This window comes from Canis lupus, chromosome 22, assembly GCF_003254725.2.
Source record: "Canis lupus dingo isolate Sandy chromosome 22, ASM325472v2, whole genome shotgun sequence".
Lineage (NCBI taxonomy): Eukaryota > Metazoa > Chordata > Mammalia > Carnivora > Canidae > Canis > Canis lupus.
In genome coordinates this window covers 32,065,053-32,084,909 of record NC_064264.1, presented here as the reverse complement: position 1 = coordinate 32,084,909, position 19,857 = coordinate 32,065,053, and the positions used below count along the sequence as shown (strand labels likewise).

The 19,857-nt window shown below is 38.8% G+C and overlaps 1 protein-coding gene and 1 long non-coding RNA gene across 2 annotated transcripts in view; one reads left to right on the top strand and one right to left on the bottom strand.

The window, feature by feature from the left end:
* The window catches only part of OBI1 (ORC ubiquitin ligase 1), a 41,173-nt gene extending 25,588 nt beyond the window's left edge, over window positions 1-15,585 (top strand). Inside the window, exon 6 of the mRNA XM_025441109.3 lies at window positions 12,761-15,585. Coding sequence (XP_025296894.1) covers window positions 12,761-14,276 — 1,516 coding nt within the window. The 3' untranslated portion in view covers window positions 14,277-15,585. The remainder of the gene's footprint in view (window positions 1-12,760) is intronic.
* LOC118351980 (uncharacterized) lies at window positions 5,574-10,139 on the bottom strand. The gene is made up of 3 exons (XR_004808320.2): window positions 10,030-10,139; window positions 9,629-9,707; window positions 5,574-5,849 (listed from the first exon to the last, which is right to left on the bottom strand). It is a non-coding gene; the product is annotated as an uncharacterized LOC118351980 (long non-coding RNA).
* Window positions 15,586-19,857: the final 4,272 nt, after the last annotated feature.

Here is a 19,857-nt window from a genome sequence, read left to right as displayed (position 1 = left end):
TTTAGCTTGAAGAGATATGAAGAATTGACTTGTAAATAAAGCATTTGAAAGTTTCATGTCCTCTGTCTGAGATCTTTCTATTCAGTTGTGCCCTTTTTTCCCCCCTGTGGGCAGGGATTGTGCCAGCTATTATGAGCCTTTAGTGGAGCAACAGTTCTTGCCTTTGGCTACTAACTTACCTTAACAGCAGAGGGTGTTAAACTCCATGTACAAAACTCTGTAGGTCATTAATATCAAACTTGGTTATAGTTGGATTAATGGCTTTCCTTTCTATAAATATGTATTCAGGAATGTTATGTGTTCTTGTCATTGTGTCTTTAGTGAGATCTATGGATTTGATAATGTCTCCCTGCATGCAGCTCTTTTACTGCACAGCAACCCCAAGGCTTGTCATTATGGACCAATCTTCCCCCATGCCCCTGCTCCTTCTAGGGGAAGATAAAGGTTCCAGATTCTCTCTGGATAGTGAACAGTATTTCCTATTATTAGTATAAGAAAAAAAGTATTCTGAAGAGGAAAGAATAGATTTCATAAATTATGACCTGGGCTATATTCGTGTTCCTTGATGAACCATTTCATTTACTCCTATGGCTTTAGTAATCATCTACATATATGTCAGAGATAAAAATACAATCTAATAAATTTTTGGCCTCCCCTTTTTTCCTCAGCTGTAGATTCATATTTCCGTCTGTTTTATACCTTCACCCAAGATCCTATACCTTAAATTCACCATAAAGCATAGTGCTTAAATAAATGCTTAACTCTGGAGACAGGCTACCTGGACTCAAATTTCCCTGCTTCCACTCTGTCCCTTCTTCTTCTACCCAATTCATTTTCACCATACTTGAAATTACCTTTTTCATAAAATATAAATCAAGTTATATAAGTCTTCTACCTAAAAGTGTCCTGTTTTTTCCTAAAATAAAATCTAGATTCTTTACAGACTAGTCTATGTTTGCCTGTTCCACTTCATCTCATTCCCCCAGCTCATCCTGCTCCAGCCATACTGGCCTTCTGTTTCTAAAATATGCTGGACTTTTTCTGTCTGCTTAGAATGTTCTGTTTCCAGGGGCACCTGGGTTGCTTAGTGGTTGAGCGTCTGCCTTTAGCTCAGGTTATGATCCTCAGGTCCTGGGATCAAGTCCCACATTGGGCTCCCCACGGATCCTGCTCCTCCCTCTGCCCATGTCTCTGACCGTCTCTGTCTGTCTCTCATGAATAAATAAAATCTTAAAAAAAAAATAAAAAAAGGAATATTCTGCTTGCAGATCTTTATGTGGTTGCTTCCTTCTGTTTGTCATCAGATTCAGAGAGGCCTTCCCTGATCATTCATTCTAAAGCAGCCCTCTGCTCCAGTACCTTCTAAGTCCTTACTCTGTCTTATTGTAATACCGTAGTAATAAAATCATAGTATGACAAAGCAGTATAGTGTGTGATTATGAGCACAGACTCCAGAGCCAGACTCCCTAGGACTGAACTCTGGTTTTGTCTACTTACTAGCTCTGTGATTTGGGGGAAGATAACCTTTTTGTATGTCTTGTACTTGTCTTCTGTGAAATGAGACCAACAGTAGTACCAATCTTATAGGTTGTAGTAAGGGTTAAGTGAATTAAAACTTGAAATGTGCTTATAACAGAGCCCACAGCTAGTGCTGAACTGAGGTTATAGTATTATTGTATTCCTACCCCTAATCAGGAATTATCTCTTTGTTTAATTGCTTGTTTGTTGTCCGTCTTTTCCATTCTAAACTCTAAGCTCCACAAGAGTAAGGATCTTACTGCCTATTCCCTTCACTTGCAAAACCCCAGCACCTTAAAGGCATCTGATAAATATTTGTTGAATAATTAAATGAATAGATAAATAACACTCCATAAATTACTTAATCCCTTGGAGCCATCATTTTCTTTATATAAAATGTGGATGATGTGGTATTGCGAGGATTAACGGAAATAATTTTATGTCCTTGGAACAGTGTGTAGCACAAAGAACTGATAGAGTTGTGTGTCTAAATAATTGTATCCATTATCCATTCTACTCAAAAGATTGTTTATCCTCTTGCTTTGTTCCTATCCTCCTTAATGGCTTTACTACTCATCTGGTTGCTTCAGATAAAAACCTCAGTCTTCTGTTTCTCCACGTCTTCTCCTCATCCCACACCTAATTGTTTAGTATATTCTATCTATCCTACCTCTTAAATGTCTCTGTAATCCATCTTCTCATTCCCACTAGTTTAGATCCACATGATTTCTTGCTTAGCCTATTTTAAACAACCTTCTGACTGCTTGCTCTTCTTTTCCACTCTCAGCCCTAAAGCATCTGCCTTATTGTTGCCAGGATTGTAGAATATAAATTTAATCATCTCACTCCCTTGCTTAATAACCTTTGATGCTTCCCTGTTGTCCTCAAAGCCCAAATTTCTTTGTAAGTATGTGAAGCTCTTTACCATATGACAAGCTTTGGCCTTTTTGTGTCCTCTCCAATCTTCCCTTTCTTACACCCTGCTTTGGCCATGCTGAATTTCTCACTGAACCCAGATTTAGCATATTATGACATGCCTTTGCACCTTTACTCATGCCTTTTCCTTTGCTTTCCCTGGTCCTCACCATTAGCCTCTTCGTTTTTATTCTGCTTTGTAAATTACCTGCAGTTGTCACTCTATCTGTGAAGCATTCCATGATTTCCTAAGACAGAGGAAACACTTCTCTTGTTATTCCCATTGTTTTTATGTTATTAAGGATCACGTGTTATACTCTCAAGTTCCATGACTGTCATGCCCAGTTAATCTACCAACTAGCTTCTTGGAGCTAAGACATATTTTTAAAAATGCATGCCATATGGGTATCTGTATAAAATACATGTGTGTGAGAGAGGGAGTTCCTTCTCTAGAGTCTGGCAGAAGCAAGGAGTCCTTATATTCATGCCACAATATGGAAGGAACTAACCAGGGAATTAAGATTTTGAGCTTCCTTGAAGCTTAAAGTACAAAGAGTTTACAAGGACAGGAAATCCCAAAATTCTTGGCATTTTCTCCATATGAGGAGAGCAGAGGGATTTCCTGAAGTTTTCCTGAGTCGTCTTAGAGATTGCGAGTTAGAAAGGGGAGAGGAGGAGGTGATGTTGCTGGGCTACTGGACAGGATTTCTTATCTGAATCTCCTTATTTGAACTGGGTTTTTCCTGCCTTTATCTACCTCCATGCTGTGGCTCCTTCGTGGCTCACGCTCTTCCTAACCCGTATCTTAAAACATGCCAGTACCACTCAGATTACTGCTGTCTTTTGGCTTCTTCAGCAACACCTCTGGTCTGCTGGCCTTGGCTATTGTCCCTTCTTGACCTATTCTGGCCTTTTTTTGCTTCTCATGATTCTTCTCTGACAAATGCCATGATTCCTGGTATTTGACCCCAGCCTGATCTGATGACTGATTCTGCTATGCCCTTTGGTTTTCCCGGAAGGGGAACTTGTAGACTGTCAGGGGAGCCTGATGATACCCTGGGGCCAGACTGTGACAGCCAGGTGTGCTTAGGCCCCTCAGCTGCCTGAGGGGCCCTTCTCTGGGCATTCAGCTAATTGGGGATGGACAGTTACTGCAGTTTCTGTCAAGTTGTCTTTATTGTATTGATAAGAGATTTTAGGAGCCTGCAATGCATGCTAATGACTAAGCAACAAGGTTGTCAGAAAGATTAGGAACTGCTTGAGAACAAAGACGTCTTCTCCTCCTTTTGTTTTCTTTTCTCATATTTCCTCCGCATACTTTAAGTCCTCAGTAACTGTCATCAGAGTAATAATTACAGGGTGGCTGGATCACAGTTTTTTTGTTTTATTTTGTTTTGTTTTAGGTTGTTTCTCATGTTAATAAACATTCCCTTTGGAGTTGGAAGAATAAGAAAATAGATTATTCCTCATGGTGAGAGAGAGGTTGATTTAACTATAGTGAAAAATGTGTAGATAGTAGTCCAGAGATTTTTAAGTATGCTTTTTTCATATAACAATAGTTGTCTTCTTACACTATTGAGATTTTTGTTGTTGTTAAGATTATTATATTTTGGAGAAAGATCTAAATCCTTTATTCCTTTTAGAACTGTAAAAAGATATGAAATAGCATGTCATATGTTCTATCTTTCTACAAAAGATTAGAATCCCCACTGATGTCCTGTAAATTTCAAGGCTGATCTTTTCTATTGGGGCAGAAAAATAGGGCATTTCTATGTGGAATTGAAATATATTTATCAAATAAAATGGAATTTATTCCACAGTAAAAAGAGTAGTCCACCTTCACAGGCAGTTAATATATACATATGTCAGCCCTTTTTAGAGACCACGAAAGGGAATCTGTTCATGTTCAATTTCCATATGCAGCCCAACACTAAGGTCGTTTGTGTTAGGAGTTTCTAGGTATCTCAGCAACAATTTTCAACATCACAGTTTTTAACTACAAATACATGGTTAGTTTAATGAAATAAACACATGCACAAAACTTTCTTTAAAATTTTATTGATGCCTGGGTGGCTCAATGATTGATTGAGCCTTTGGGTCAGGTCGGGATCCCGGGATCAAGTCCCACAGCAGGCTCCCCACAGGGAAGCCGCCTTCTCCCTTTGCCTATGTCTGTGCCTCTCTCTCTCTTTCTCTCTCTCTCTCTCTCTCTGTGTCTCTCATGAATAAATAAATAAAACCTTTAAAAAATATTAATAAGGGACACCTGGGTGGCTCAGGGGTTGAGCATCTGCCTTCAGCTTAGGGCATGATCCCAGAATCTGGGATCGAGTCCCATGTTGAGCTCCCTGCGAGAAGCCTGCTTCTCTCTCTGCCTATGTCTCTGTCTTCTCCCTCTCTGTGTCTTTCATGAATAAATAAGTAAAATCTTTAAAATAATAATAAAACAAAATTGTATTAATGTGAGCTGTTATTTTAAAACTCTGCTCTGCATTCAAAAGCTTGCAAAACAGACTATACCTTAATCTTTAAACAGTACCTTTGGGAGGTAGAGGGAGGAAGAATTGCTGCCTGGGCCTTAATTCTTTACCTAGTTCCACTGTCTATGTGAGACCTTTGTCTTTAAGGAGGAAATTGTGAGTTTTATTTATTCTTACAAAGGTTGAAGCACTTTCTATTTTATGCTAAAACTAAGATGCAGCATAATATAGCTTGTATTTTTTTTTTAATTCCTCAGTATTAGACCCAGGGACAAATACATATGTAATGCTTAGGCCCTTAAATATTGCATTTAACATTTTGCTCATTTCAAGTAAATATTGTTTCCTTAAAGTTGAAGATGCCTGCTGATTATGCATAAGGTAGACAAGATGATCATGTATACTTTCTGTTGTGAGCACAATTAAAGATGGAGCTTTCAAATTTATGGTTCAGGTTCAGATTTAGTCTTCATATCTCAACCCAGAGCTAACCTCTTTGGGTTGGCATTTGTCAGGGTGATGTGTCTATGCTATAATTTCCTGCAAGGCCACTTTAATAGAAACTGTGTCTAAAACCATAGTAGGTGTTTGATAAATATCAATTTTGTGAATACATATGTGTACATACATACATACATCTTGTTTCCTTGTTTCCTCTCCATGTTTTATTAGCAAATGTAGGTATTAATAAATATTGCAACAGTCCTAGTTACTTAACAATGTGTACAGACTGTATACCCAGCAAACCTAGCTTGCATTTTACATTACTTTATAGTATAAAAAGGTGCTTATGTTTATTGAAGAAGGGATCTTACATTCAGGCACTTCATATAATGTCAGACATGGTGTTTGGACTCAGACATGCTTGAATTCAAATCCCATTCCTGCCACTTTCTGCAAATCCTTAAGCAAGAGACAGTCTTTTTCATTTATCATCTTTAAAATAAAAACAACAGATTTTCCGTCATTGGGTTGACACGACAATTAAATTAAAAAGATAATATGTAATACACATATATAGCAATGTGCTTGATGCAAGTAAGCATTGAATAAATTGTGGTTGCTGCTATTATTTTTGTCAGAATCATTATCAGTAGTCATCAGGCTACTGTTAAAGACTTACTTGTTACATTTACTCTTGGTAAATTCCAACACAAAAGTTCACTTCATTCATTCATTCATTCATTCATTCATTTATTGAGGGGCTGTTTCTTTCTTTTGTTTATTTGATGATGGTCCAGAAAAAGAAGTGTCTTGAATCGTCAGGGGGGAAGAATTTCTTCCTGTTCTCTTAGTATGGCTCAGATTACTTCACATATTTTTGTGGAACCGACTTGTATGGCTAGGATCGGTCATAGACAGTACTCTTATGATTAATAAATTAAGAATTAATTAATTAAGAATGTAGCATTTTCATAACTGAGTGTTTAATTTTAAAAAGAGAAAACTCTTGAAGAAACACTGACAAGTCATACAGTTCTGCAGGAGATAAAAATATGTAGGCCACTTCCAAAGCTTCTCTAGACGTTTAAAGACAGAATGCCCCCCACTATCCTCCTGACACATACACAAGGATGAGATAGATAAGGGTAAATACACAGACAACTTCTTGGAAGCAGGGAAAGAGAAAGGCCCCCATCACCAAGTACAGCTTCCTACAGTCCTGATCCTCTCTGCCTTTCCCTGAAATATGCCCCTCTACGCACCCTGCACACATAAGCATGAGGCAGGACATAGCACTTGGGCCTCTCCCTTTTCTTCCTACTCTTATCAAAATTCATGTTTCTGAAGAGTTGATATTATAAGCTACTCACTTCAGTTATATGTAATTAAAAAGAGGAGTTTGCAAATTTAAGGAATCTCCAACTGGTGAATTTTGCTTTAGGAGAATGTATTTAGGAAAGAGAAAGGAATAATGGAATGTTCTTCCTTTGTGAAACCTTACCTCTCCTCTATGTTTAAAATAAGATACTTTTCTGTTATCTCTGAAAGTCTGGGAATGAGAAGATATGCAACCGCAGTTGTGTAAACCATACAATAAAATTCCCTCTGTGAATAGGTTATTCTTTCTTAGGGTAGGTAAAGTGACAGCTCTTTAAAAAAATTTCAAGACTCACTTAGGTTTACTTGTTTTTCTTACATATCAGCTATTCGTTTAGTGAGGTAATTCTCACTTTGCAGAGTTGTATAGGACCATAAAAAAGGCCATTCAAGTAAAAACCATGAAAAGTAGTCTTAATAATCAATAGGAAAAATCAAGTTGCTTTATAAACTTTAATAATTTTTGTCAAAACATGAAGTCTTTTACTATCAGTTATAAATGTATATGGAAATGAAAAAAGAGTAAAACTAATATTTAGTACATTAATATTTATGTAGTATAATTTAAAACATTAGAAACATTGAGAAGTATTTAATTTCTTTGTAAAAACCTTGTGGAAAATAATCTGAATAGTGCCTGTCTTCCTGTCCTATAATGCCTTGACGAATTGTCATACTTCTAAGTTTGCATCAGCTTCCAACATTTTATCCTTAATGCTTACTATGTTGTGAAACATCTCCATATTGCTCAAATGTGAAGGTTTTTGCTAGCCTGTCATTTCTAGACAACTTTATTCTTTTTATCACAACTACTTTTCTTTATCAGTAAGTTTACTGCTTCCAAGTTCTCAGGTGTTGCTAGAGTCTCTGGAATAGTGACAGTTTCAAAATTTCCATGGTCAGTTCTTCAATAATTACATTTACACTTGGTTCCAGTTTTTTTTTTTTTTTTTTTTTTTTTTTTTTATTTATTTATGATAGTCACAGAGAGAGAGAGAGAGAGGCAGAGACACAGGCAGAGGGAGAAGCAGGCTCCATGCACCGGGAGCCTGACGTGGGATTCGATCCCGGGTCTCCAGGATCGCGCCCTGGGCCGAAGGCAGGCGCCAAACCGCTGCGCCACCCAGGGATCCCTGGTTCCAGTTTTACTTGTAGCATTGATCACTATTCAATTATTTGCTGCACCTTCATTTTTGTTGGCCAGTTCTGTCTTTTGATTATCCATTCTTGTAAAATGTATGTGATGGGACTACATGTTTTACTGTCTGTGTGTGAACTGAATGACTGATGCAGAGTGACCAGTTACTTTCAGACTTTGAAAGAAGTGACCTGATTGGTCACTGATGTACATCTGTTATTTATGTAGTGTTCTGTGAACTGAAAAGCGAGTGTTGAAGTTTTTATTTTATGCAGTTTCATGCATAAAATAGTTATGTTAATATAATAATAGTTAATATAATGTGGTAAATTTGAGCCACATTGTTAAGTAATTGGTATTATTTAACTAAACTGTAGCAACTGAAATTTATGCATATTAGAAGCATGTACAGCAAGGATATCAACGCTAGAAAACTGTCACATAGACCAGATCAGAAAAGCTGGTCCAGATCCAAAGATTACTTTCATTTTGTTTCATAATTACTTCCTTACCTAGTAAGTAAGGAAAAGATATGAAATCAAAGATAAGTGGGGGGGCAGGTGAGTTCACTTTCCTGATGTCCCTCTATGTCCTGAAGATGTTTCTGAAGTTTAGTAGTCTCAGCCACCCCCTGGGCTGGCTGCCTTTTTCTGTCTTGTTGGGGATCCATTGAGAACTAGAGAGGCAAGCTAATCGCTAAAGTTCTCACAGCTTGTTAATGGCAGCATAGCACTAGAAGGTTAGGTCTTCTGGTACTTGGTTCTGGGATTTATTTTTTTTACCGCAGTTGCTTTCTTTTGATCACCTCCAAGCACTTCTTGTTACCCCTGTGTGATGGGCTGTGAGAAAATGTGGACTGAGGAGCTTTTCATTGTTAGGGAAAATCTGCTCTAGGTAATACCTCAGAGGTCAAACTAGTAGGGCTTTCATTTCTCTTACTGCTAGTGGGGACAGGAACAGTCTTCTACCTCTGTAGCTTTTTGAACAAGGGGAACCTTAATCCAGAGTGTACATATAGGTTAACATTGTACACTGAAAAATTCTTTAAGCTTCTCCCAGATTCTAGCACACTTCCGATATATCAGTTGCAGCTCCCAAACTGCTTTACGATGTTTTCTCTGACATAATGAAGCCTTTGGCCATCACTGCTACTTTCAAAATCAAAGCCTTTTGGTCTCTAATGGAATGTTTATAAAAATACTCCATTTTGAAATTTGCTCAGGAAAAGGAAGTATGGTAAATGATGTTAGAATTCCCTCCGGCTTGCCTTGGCATTGATTCGTTTAATGTTATGTACTCTGGAAATATCTGGAATTAGTGTGAATAAGAGTATTAAAACCCAAAGTTAAATAAGCTCTTATCTTCATTGTCTTCTTTTATGGAAATATAGCATCAGATAGGCAGCCCTAATTGTTACTTCTATATGACTTGATTAATTTCCTTTGCCAAATATAATATAGTAATTGAGGGTTAGCTTAAAATCCCTAATAGCTATGTCAAAAGTCTCATATGTTTCCATTCTTTTGCTAAAGTTAAAATGGAAGGTTTTATTTAGAAGGAGCAGTATAGGATGGCAAGCCTGTAGTCAAACAAACAAACAAACAAAAAGCCACAGAACTATACTCTGTATATGTTGTTCTCTGTTGCATTCTTTGGTGTCAATGAAAAAAAAAAAGGAAGAAATAAAGACAAAAAAGAAAGAGAGTCAAATGTATGAAACATTCAGTTTAGTAACATAGTAAATCAGAATACTTACATATAGAAGAGACCCAAGGACCTTTGGCTTATCTGGTGCTATGGTGGTGGTTCTCTCTTGATGTAAGCCATTGATGGATCTTAAAGTAAGAAAATAACATTTATTCAAGAAGTATTTAATAGGACTCCTATATGCCAGGAATTGTTCTAGGGAGCTAGCAGTGAAATATAAGATAGACTCCCTGCTTTCCTGGAGCTTATACTCTAATGGGGGAGAGAGAGACAAAAAAATTACATGGATTGATTAATTAATTGATCAGTTCCATGGTTTCACCCTACATTTCTGTTAGTTTGCTCACCAGCACAGGCCTCTGATTAGCATGGTAAAAAGGTCTGATCACTCAAAGTATTATAGACTTGTAAAGTATTGAAATGGAACTTTGGGGAATTGAGGGCAGTGACCTTTTAGAAAACAGCTGGCTCCATCAGTGACTTCTGCTTGCTGTCCCTGTCATATGTGCTCCGTTGCTGACCTTTGTTGTTAGTTCTCATAGCACTTCAGCTTTCTCTCTGAAATAACAGAAAAATTACACAATTGGGACTGTTATTTTGACTTCCAATGCGGAACCATTTGTTAACTTCTTTTAAAAACATAATAAGATTTTGGGAAACTTTTGGGAAAGACTATTTGTCATTAGTCTTTTCTTATATAAGTCTCTGAGTTCCCAAGGACATACCTTGGTAATAGCTGACTTACTATCTAGTAACAGTATTTGATTCCAAATTGTTTGATTTTTTTTTTCTGAGTTTACCTTTATTGTAAAAATTGCACTTAAGGAAAAAATAAGTTTTATCTTGGTAAGCAAATTTAAGGCTGTCACTTTTGCTGTTTGCATGAAATAAACATGCTACACATTTTTTTTCCATTTAGAAATATGTGGGTTACTCGATTATAGAGTAGTTACAATCAAGAACTCACAAACATCTTTGCTGATGTCCTTACGATCTTTATCTGCTCTTTAAAATTCCCTTGAAGAAACTACAAATACATTTACAAACCAAAACATTTTTCTCTTAACAAAGAAGGAACAACTACCATCATTGACTTAACTTGATACTCATAGTAGTAAACTTGGTTTTAATATAGGGAGGCTTGTTACTGTAGTTGATTTTGTTTTTGTTATACCTGTGGTTTTTGCTTTGTTTTTTAGAGGCTGAAGGGAGTGTGCTCTTTCTGGGAGTTCAGTTAATTGTAGTGAGTAGATCAGTATTCAGTACAGTGTCTTTTAAGGCCCTTTCTAACTCTGAGATTTTAAGAATCTATGTTTACCTCTGCCCTGCTTTTTTTCCCCCTAATGACCAGAGCTGGGATTGTGTCGGAATGAGCTAAAGCGAGAATTGGGCTGGAGTGTAGGAGGAGGTGTTGGGCATTGAGTGAGAGTAATAAAACTATACAGTGGTTGTCTCTAAAAGATTATTACTGTTGGGTTTCTTCTTTATAGTTTTTTTTAAATACCTAGTATATTCTCTTCATTGTAATTACTTTTTTTAAAGATTTATTTATTTGTTTCAGAGAAAGCGTGTGATTTGGGGGTAGGAGAAACAGAGGGAGAGGGAAAGCAGATTCCCTGCTGAATGAGACCTGAGGATACCACAAACCCTGAGATCAGGACCTGAGCCAAAACTAAGAAACCACCCAGATGTCCCTTAATTGTAATTACTCTTATAATTAAAGGGGAAAGGAAGAAAAAGATAAACCCATAGATAAAAGAAAATTTAGAAGTAACCTTCTCAAGTACTTTCCTCCAAATAGACAATCTGTGAATTCTTCAAGATGATAGAAAGAAGCTTTTTAAAAGAATTTTTGTAGAGAAAAGTATTTTCCATGGGGTTAGAATGCAGTGCTTATGTTTATTGGCTCATAAGAAGCAATTTCTTAAAAGATGGAATTTTCTTTGATGTTCAGATGGAATTTAAAGGTAGACCTTTTATATCCATTGGAGCTGGGACAGTCTTATTGATCTTTGTATCCCCAGCTCCAGATATAATGTCAGCCCATACTAGGTGCTCAAAACTGTTTTCTGAGTTGAACCTAATACCCAATTCTTTTTTTTTTTTAAGATTTATTTTTATTTATTTATTTTAGAGAGCATGCATGTGAGAGTGAGTGCAAAAGGGGAAGGGCAGAGGGAGAGTATCTCAAGCAGACTCCACACTGAGGGCAGAGCACCACGTGGGGCTCAATTTATGACTCTGAGATCACAACCCAAGTAGAAATCAACAGTCAGCTGCCTAACCAATTGAGCCACTTGGGGCATCCCACCCCCAGTACCCATTTTAAGGGAATAACGAAAACAAGATAATCCTGAGTAAAAGAAGTGAATTTTTGATATGTTCTTTTTTCAGTTACTCTCCAAAATGTTCCTTTTCAGGAAATGTGAAAATGTTTTTATGTGTAATATATTGGAACCACAAGCACTGACTTTGTATTTCAAAGTTGGAAGAAATGAGATTGATGTTCCACACAGTTGTAAAATGCCAAAAATAAGTAGAGCTAGAATGAATTAAAGCCCAGTGTTCAAAAAGGCCAAGTAAAAGCTTCAGATCAAGGGTGGCTATAATTGAAAGGGTCCAAATAAGTATTTAAAACCACTCCTGCTGGGACTGCTAAGATTTCTGAATTTCAAATTGGCATTTTATGTTTGACAAGGTGACATTGTATAAGAAATGTATTGTAAAACACTGCTGTACGATAGGAAAATGATTGAATGTAAATATTTCAAGATGTGGACCACTGTTCAAATGTTATCATAAATCTTTGCCATTGTTTTAGGGGATAACCCTGCATACATATATGAGCTGAATTGATAGAGCTAGCTCTTGGAAGGGAAATCAGCCATGAGTTTCTGCATCTCTGCTACTACTAATCTGATTTGACCACAAAATCAGATCTATCTATCTATCCTATTAGATCTTTGCCATTGTTATCACATGCGTATTATTACATAAAGTGGAAAAACTCTTTTGTGAAACTAATACATCTGGCATTGCTTTGACCTGTTCTTTGAATGGTCTGAGATGTCACTGGTAGGTGAAATTGGAATGGGTTGGGACAGTTTGTATTCTTAAACTTTGAAAAGTAAAGAAAAAAGCTCGAACTCTAAAGTTTTAACTATCTTTCCATTCCTTGCAGGTTTGGAAGGTTTACAGTAGCTGCTCTTCAGTCCAAAGTAGAACAGCATGAACGTGAAACCAATCGCCTCAAGAAAGCCCTGGAACGAAGTGATAAATATATAGAGGAACTAGAATCTCAAATTGCACAGCTAAAAAATTCAAGTGAAGAGAAGGAAGCTATGAATTCCATTTGCCAGAGAGCACTTTCTACTGATGGCAAGGGGAGCATAGGTAACGAGGAGGATATGGCCTCAAAGAGTCAAGGTGATGGTGCCAGAAAGCAGGTTGGCTCATCCACCTCAAGTTCTCACCTGGCAAAACCTTCTAGCAGTTCTGCGAGGCAGGAATGCACCAGCAAAACAGAACCAAATTGTTCGAAGAACAAAGACCTATATCAGAAACAGGTGGAAATAATGTTAGATGTCACAGATACAAGTATGGATACTTACTTGGAAAGAGAATGGGGTAATAAACCAAGTGATTGTATACCCTACAAAGATGAAGAACTTTATGATCTTCCAGCTCCTTGTACTCCTTTGTCCCTTAGTTGCCTTCAGCTCAGTACTCCAGAAAACAGAGAGAGCTCTGTGGTCAAAGCAGTAGGTTCCAAAAAGCACTCAAATCATCTCAGAAAATTGGTGTTTGATGATTTTTGTGATTCTCCGAATGTTTGTAATAAAGATTCATCAGAAGATGATAGAAGTGAAAATGAAAAGAAATCAGAATGTTTTACTTCCTCAAAGACAGGGTTTTGGGACTGTTGTTCCACAAGCTATGCCCAAAACTTGGATTTTGAAAGCTCAGAGGGGAACACGATAGCAAATTCTGTTGGAGAAATTTCTTTAAAATTAAGTGAAAAATCAGGCTCATGCTTATCCAAAAGGTTGAATTCTATTCGCTCTTTTGAAATGAATCGGACAAGAACATCCAGTGAGGCATCAATGGACGCAGCTTACCTTGACAAAATCTCTGAACTGGATTCAATGATGTCGGAATCTGACAACAGCAAGAGCCCTTGTAATAATGGTTTTAAGTCCGTGGATCTGGATGGATTATCCAAGTCATCTCAAGGCAGTGAATTTCTTGAGGAACCAGATAAGTTGGAGGAAAGAACTAAGCCAAACCTTTCCAAAGGTTCTCTAACTACTGATCAGTTAGAAAATGGGAATGAATGGAAACCCACTTCTTTTTTTCTCCTCTCTCCATCTGACCAAGAAATGAATGAAGATTTTTCTCTTCATACTAGTTCTAACCCAGGAACTAATGAAATCAAACCCCCGAGCTGTTTGTTTCAGACTGAGTTTTCCCAGGGTGTTTTGTTAAGCAGTTCACACCGGCTATTTGAAGATCAGCGGTTTGGGTCATCTTTGTTTAAGATGACTTCAGAGATGCATGGTCTTCATAACCACCTTCAGTCTCCATGGTCTGCCTCCTTTGTGCCTGAGAAGAGGAATAAAAATATGAATCAATCAGCGAAAAGAAAAATCCAGAGCAGTCTTTCCAATGCTAGCCCATCAAAAGCAACTAAAAGTTGACTCATTAGAAAGGTGTCATTTATGTTTTTGTCCTGAGAGGAATATAAGTTTTTAAAGTTACTTTTTTCCCCTCGTAAAAGTTCTGTATGATTTTGAATTGATAATCTGTAGTCAAGTGTCAAGTCAGAATGGTGGTTTAGCCTGTAGCCCAAATACTTCTGTTCATTTTAAAGAATTTGTCCTTTTTCAGTTTCATTTGGGCATCTTTTTAACTAGAAAAGATAGTTTCATGAATATTATATGTATCTGGTTTGGGTGTATTTTGTTTTCTTGAATCTTAATTTAGCTGTTAGATACAGTGGCCTATTAATGAGCCTTGGTTGTCCTCAGAACTTGGATTTCTTAAATAAGACTTTTTGTGTTGTCTACACACTGCTCATAAGACACTTGAGTTCTTTAAAGCTTTCCTAGGGTAAAAATAATTTTGCTTGCCCTTTTTTATTTATGTTTAGTGGTGGCCCAACTTTTAGGCAGGGCCATGGTGGAGAAATAGCACTCTAACCTTAGTCCAATACTCATTTACTTTTTTTTTTAAAGACTTTTTTGTACGTATGTTTGCATTTTTAACATTGTGTTTTGTACAATTTTTGTGAAAACCTTTTGCTAAAATGAAAGAATACATTTTCTATATGAAAATATTTGTTTTATGTCAGGTAGCTTTCGTTTCCTCATCTTTTTGTATGTGTGTTGAAAATCAGAAATTGAGCCTTCTACTCTTACTTTGGAAAGAAGGCGTAGAACGGTTGGTTGGGTTTGGAGGAGCCTAAACGTGGGAACTTCATTATTCCAGATACACAGGTGCAGAAGTGCTCTTTGCCAAATTCTTGATCCACTTTCATCCCAGGGGAGGTTTTTTTTTTGGAGTGAAGTTCTTGTTTGCATGTTACTGTTCTTTGTGGAAACTCTGTATGCATGGTAGTGTTCTTGCTTGCACTGTTTTCCTTACTTAAGAAAAAGAAGTTTTAGTTGGCTAATAGCATATCTTTTATGTAGGACAGAATTTTTTTTCATGAAGAGTGTTGAGAATAGGTGAGCTAAGCACAATTTTTAATTTAGGCTCTGAAAAAGTATATTCTAAACATGTTTGGTATGCCAATATAGGCCTTTAAAAATGGTTTGTATGCTAATGACTTGTTTATCTAATGTGCACTGAACATTTTACATTAATACTGTACTGTTTTACATTAATACTGCATGCTTTTTTCTATGTGAATTGAATAAAGGATGTCATAAGCACTGTAATCCTTGATGTTGTCTCAGATATTGAATTAGCCTTTAAAGACCATTAAAACTTACCATTTCTAATTGATCTTATAAGGGTTGAATGATTTTTACATTCTTTAATGATTTTTAAGAATCCAAAAAATATTCCATATTACAAGAAAATGACATAAAATTCAAATTTCAGTATTTCTAAATAAAGTCGCATTAGAACACAGCTACACTCATTTGTTTACGTATCATCTATGACTACTTTTACATTGCGGTGGCAGAATTGAATAGTTGCCATTGAGACCATATGGCCCACAAAGCTTAAAATATTTACTGTTTGGCCTTTTACAGAAAAATTCGCTGACCCCTGTTAATAATAGACTCTAGGATTCAATGAACCATAAAAGTATAACAGATCATTTTTATGATTTAAAGAATAATGCCCTCCACTTTTAGAAATAATAAGGGCCAAAAAGAAAAGCTAACAAAGCGTAATTTTTGTTTTATCATAAATAGTTTCCAATAAGTATTTGTATTTTTTTTGATGTGTTAAAGTTAACTGATAGTTTATGAGATATCAGAGGTTTAGATATCTTTGACAATGTAATATATTTGAAATTCTATTAAATGTAGAAATCCACAATTTTTCTGAGTAATCATAGAGCAAGTTGGGGGTAAGCCTCACTCTGATTCTATCTGTAACTCATCTTTACTATGAATGTGTCAGTTTTTAATCCATTAATCCAAATATATACTGACAATGTGCCCTTGCATTCCAGAACGTGTAACCTTATTTACTAATGTCTAATCAGGGTTAGAGTGCCTCTGTTGGACCGGAGTCTTTCCCAGCTGCTTCAGAAACATTGCTCTATTCTTCCCAAAACAATATTTCATATATTAATCAAACCTGTGACATTTCTCAGTTGAAGGGAATAACCTGCAGGATTTTATTTTAATCACATATTTTCACGTGTACTCTTTACCTCTTTTACGATAATCTGATCTATCATGATAAATGTGGTGGTTTCATATATCTTTTAAGTATATTTATTATATGCACACTTTAAAAACAAAACAAAAACTTTTATTTAAACCAAGTACTTTGGGACGCCTGGGCGGCTCAGTGGTTGAGCGTCTGCCTTTGGCTCAGGGCCTGATCCCAGGGTCCTGGGATCGAGTCCCATGTCGGGCTCCCTGCATGGAGCCTGCTTCTCCCTCTGCCTGTGTCTCTGCCTCTCTCTGTGTATCTCTCATGAATAAATAAATAAAATCTAAAAATAAAATAAACCAAGTACTTTGCTAACTTCTATTTCCTTTAATCATCTTCCCAAACTCTGTAAGCCAAGAACTGTTATCCTCAGTTTAAAATAAGAGATTTGAGGGGTGCCTGGGTGGCTCAGTCAGTTGGTTGAGCATCTACTTTCAGCTCAGGTCATGATCCCAGGATCCTGGCATTGAGCCCTGCATGGGGCTCCATGCTCCACAAGAACTCTGCTTCTCCCTCTCCCTCTGCTTGCCCTTCCACATGCTTGTACTCTCTCTCAATCTCTCTCTAAAATAAAATCTTTAAAAATACATACAAAAAAAATAAATGATTTGAGGACTAGAGGTCACATGGCTGGAATGGGATAGAGCCAGGTCTTAGAGCTGGGCCTCTGACTAGAGTTTGTACCCTTGCTCTCCTATGCTGAGAGTTCACATTTGGAGGCCAAAGGATGAATGGATTTGAAATTTCCAAGGATTTTTTTAAATTACTTTAGAAATATTTCTAAACATGTTTTTAACATGTTTCTTTCCAAGTAGCATTTAATTCCTGCCAATGTTCCAGGGTCTAACTCCACTACTAAGTGGAAGCTCAGTGATGAGAGTTGTGTGCCACTTAGACATTTAGAAAGTTTGTATTTGCTCTGACATTTTGATGAATTTAACCCTTCCTCATTGGGAGGGTTAGCACTAAGGCTGTGTTAGAACAATACGCACTCGTGATAAGAGAAGCAGACACTAATCTGTCATGTCTCTAAAAACAGCATCTTTCGATTGCTCCTCTTTCTAAAATGTAATAGGTAAGGGAATGTAACATGATGCTGGGCTTTTTGTTTTGTTTTACATGCCCTTTAGTGTTCATCTTTTAATTTTCAAAATCTTAATTCCATCCACAATGACATGACTTTTTCCTGTTTTAATTGATCAGCTGTGACTAAAAGTGAAAATAGTAGGTTTTAAGATGTATAGCTCCTTAATTTCAAATTTGCTTTGTATTCTTATAATTTCTTTTCTATTTACATTGGTTTAGAACTAAAGTTACCACTGAATAGAGGAAGAACTTTGGTCTTAAACCCTAAGATGTTTCAGGAACTTGATTCTGTCTACTTGAATTGTTTTCAATTATTCTGTATAATACATATACCAGATTTTGTACCTGTGAGTGATACTTGTAGAACATCAAACTGAGATGAACAGTTTAACATTTATGGAGTGTGGCCCTATTAGATTAAAAGTGTTTCCCAAAGCTTCATAAGGTCTTTCATTCCTATTTGTGGGAGTCCTACAACACAGTCTTTGCTGTGATGATGTAACCCAATCCTTTTAATAATACTTGGCAGGGAGAAAACCTTTTAAGCAATGATCTCAGAGTGCATAGTGAACATTTATTGCCTAATTCTCGGAACCCCGCTCTGAGCGAGGAAACATCTAGTAAGATGCAGATTTCTTTTAAGAACCCATCTGGAGCTCAAGCTACGGTGATCTTCAGTTGTATAGGACGGAAGCGACCCAGAATACTTTGAATTGGAACTCCACTTCTTGAAATGGCAGATTCTTAGATCTGCTGTGTCTTTAGAGGGAGCAAGCCAACTCCCTGTAATAAATGTTAGTTGGATGACCCCAATGTGGAGACGTGTGTGCCTTGTGCAACGCTCGTAATTTCGTGGTGTAAAGATCTGGTTACCAAAGGCAAGGATTTAGGCATTTACCGAGACTTTCTGTTCTGACAGAGAAGCTAGTTCTGGCCCATTTTGATCCTTAAAGCACGGTGAGTAGAAAACGTCGGTGCTGGGGATAGCATGGAGCAGAGAGGAAACCAGGCACCTCCACGGAAGTGCCGTTCGCGTTGGGTCTCTCAGGATGAGTAAGAGCTCGGTGTGGGAAAGGACGCGTCCTCGAGGGGCCTGTCGGTTGTCCTTGTAGGGGCGCCTGTTTCACGGGCGTCTCAGAAGAGGTGCCCAAGGCGCCACTGCCTAACGTCAGGGCATCCGGTTGAGAAAGGGCTCTGGATTGCTCCAGCCTGACCTTGCAAGTTTGGCTTTGCTCCGCCTCCTCTTTCTCGGCGTCCCCCGAGACTGGAAGGAAGCTCGCCCTCGCCGCCGGGGCCGGCGGCCTGCTGGCGAGACAGCGGCTCCCTGGGCGCGGGGAGGCGCGGGAGGCGGCCGCGCGGGCCCATCATCTGTCCATTAAGCCCGGGCTTGGCGCGGCGAGGCCGGAAGGCGCGACCTCCTTCACTCACGGGGTCATCTCCGCGCGGGGGGCGGGGAGCTGAGGTCCAGCCCGCTCGGCTCGGCTCCGAGCCCCCTCCCTCCCTCGCACCCCGGCCGGCCCGGCCTTCGGGACTTCGGGATTTCCGCGGCCAGCGCAGCGCGGCTCTTCCCCAACCCCGGCCCGCCGGCCCCCGGGAGCACCGACGCGCCCGAGCCCCGCGGGCCGGGATTTCCCGCGCTCTCTCGAGGGCGCCCTCAGCGCGTCTCGCCCAGGCCCCACCCCGGACTTGCTCTGCGGTTTCCTTTCATTTTATCACCACTCGCGAAACCTGGCGATTAAGACGCGAAACCAACAAAGAGTTTTCTTTCCACCTTAACCTTGCACACAATCCTTTAACAAATTAATTAATCCTAATGAATTAACACTTCATTTATTTAAACGCGCTACAGTCCATGAATTAAATTTTCATGCAGTGATTAAAGGCTGTTAAAATATGCATGATTTCGTTAAAATTTTATAATAAATCAGGGCAATGTGTTACATGACAAGGCAACTATTTCCCAGTCCCTCGCAAGGGGCTTTGATTTGTGCGGGCGGCGAGGAGGAGGGGCGGCGGCGGCGGCGGCGGCGGGGAGCGCCCGGGCCCGGCGGCGGGACCCCACTCCGCACGTCTGCGGTGGGACTGGCGGCTTCGCGCTCGGCTCGGCGGCTTCTGGGCGCTCCCGGGGATCCCGCTCGGGCGGGCGGAGCTGAGCCTGCGGAGGGCGCGGCCTGCACGCGGCCGGGGCCGGGCTCCTCCGCTGCCCGTTGGCGCCCGCGGGGCTCCCTCGACCCGGGCCTGCGTGCGGGCGGGCGGGCGGGCGGCGACTGTCTGAGAAGAGGAAGGCGACTGAAT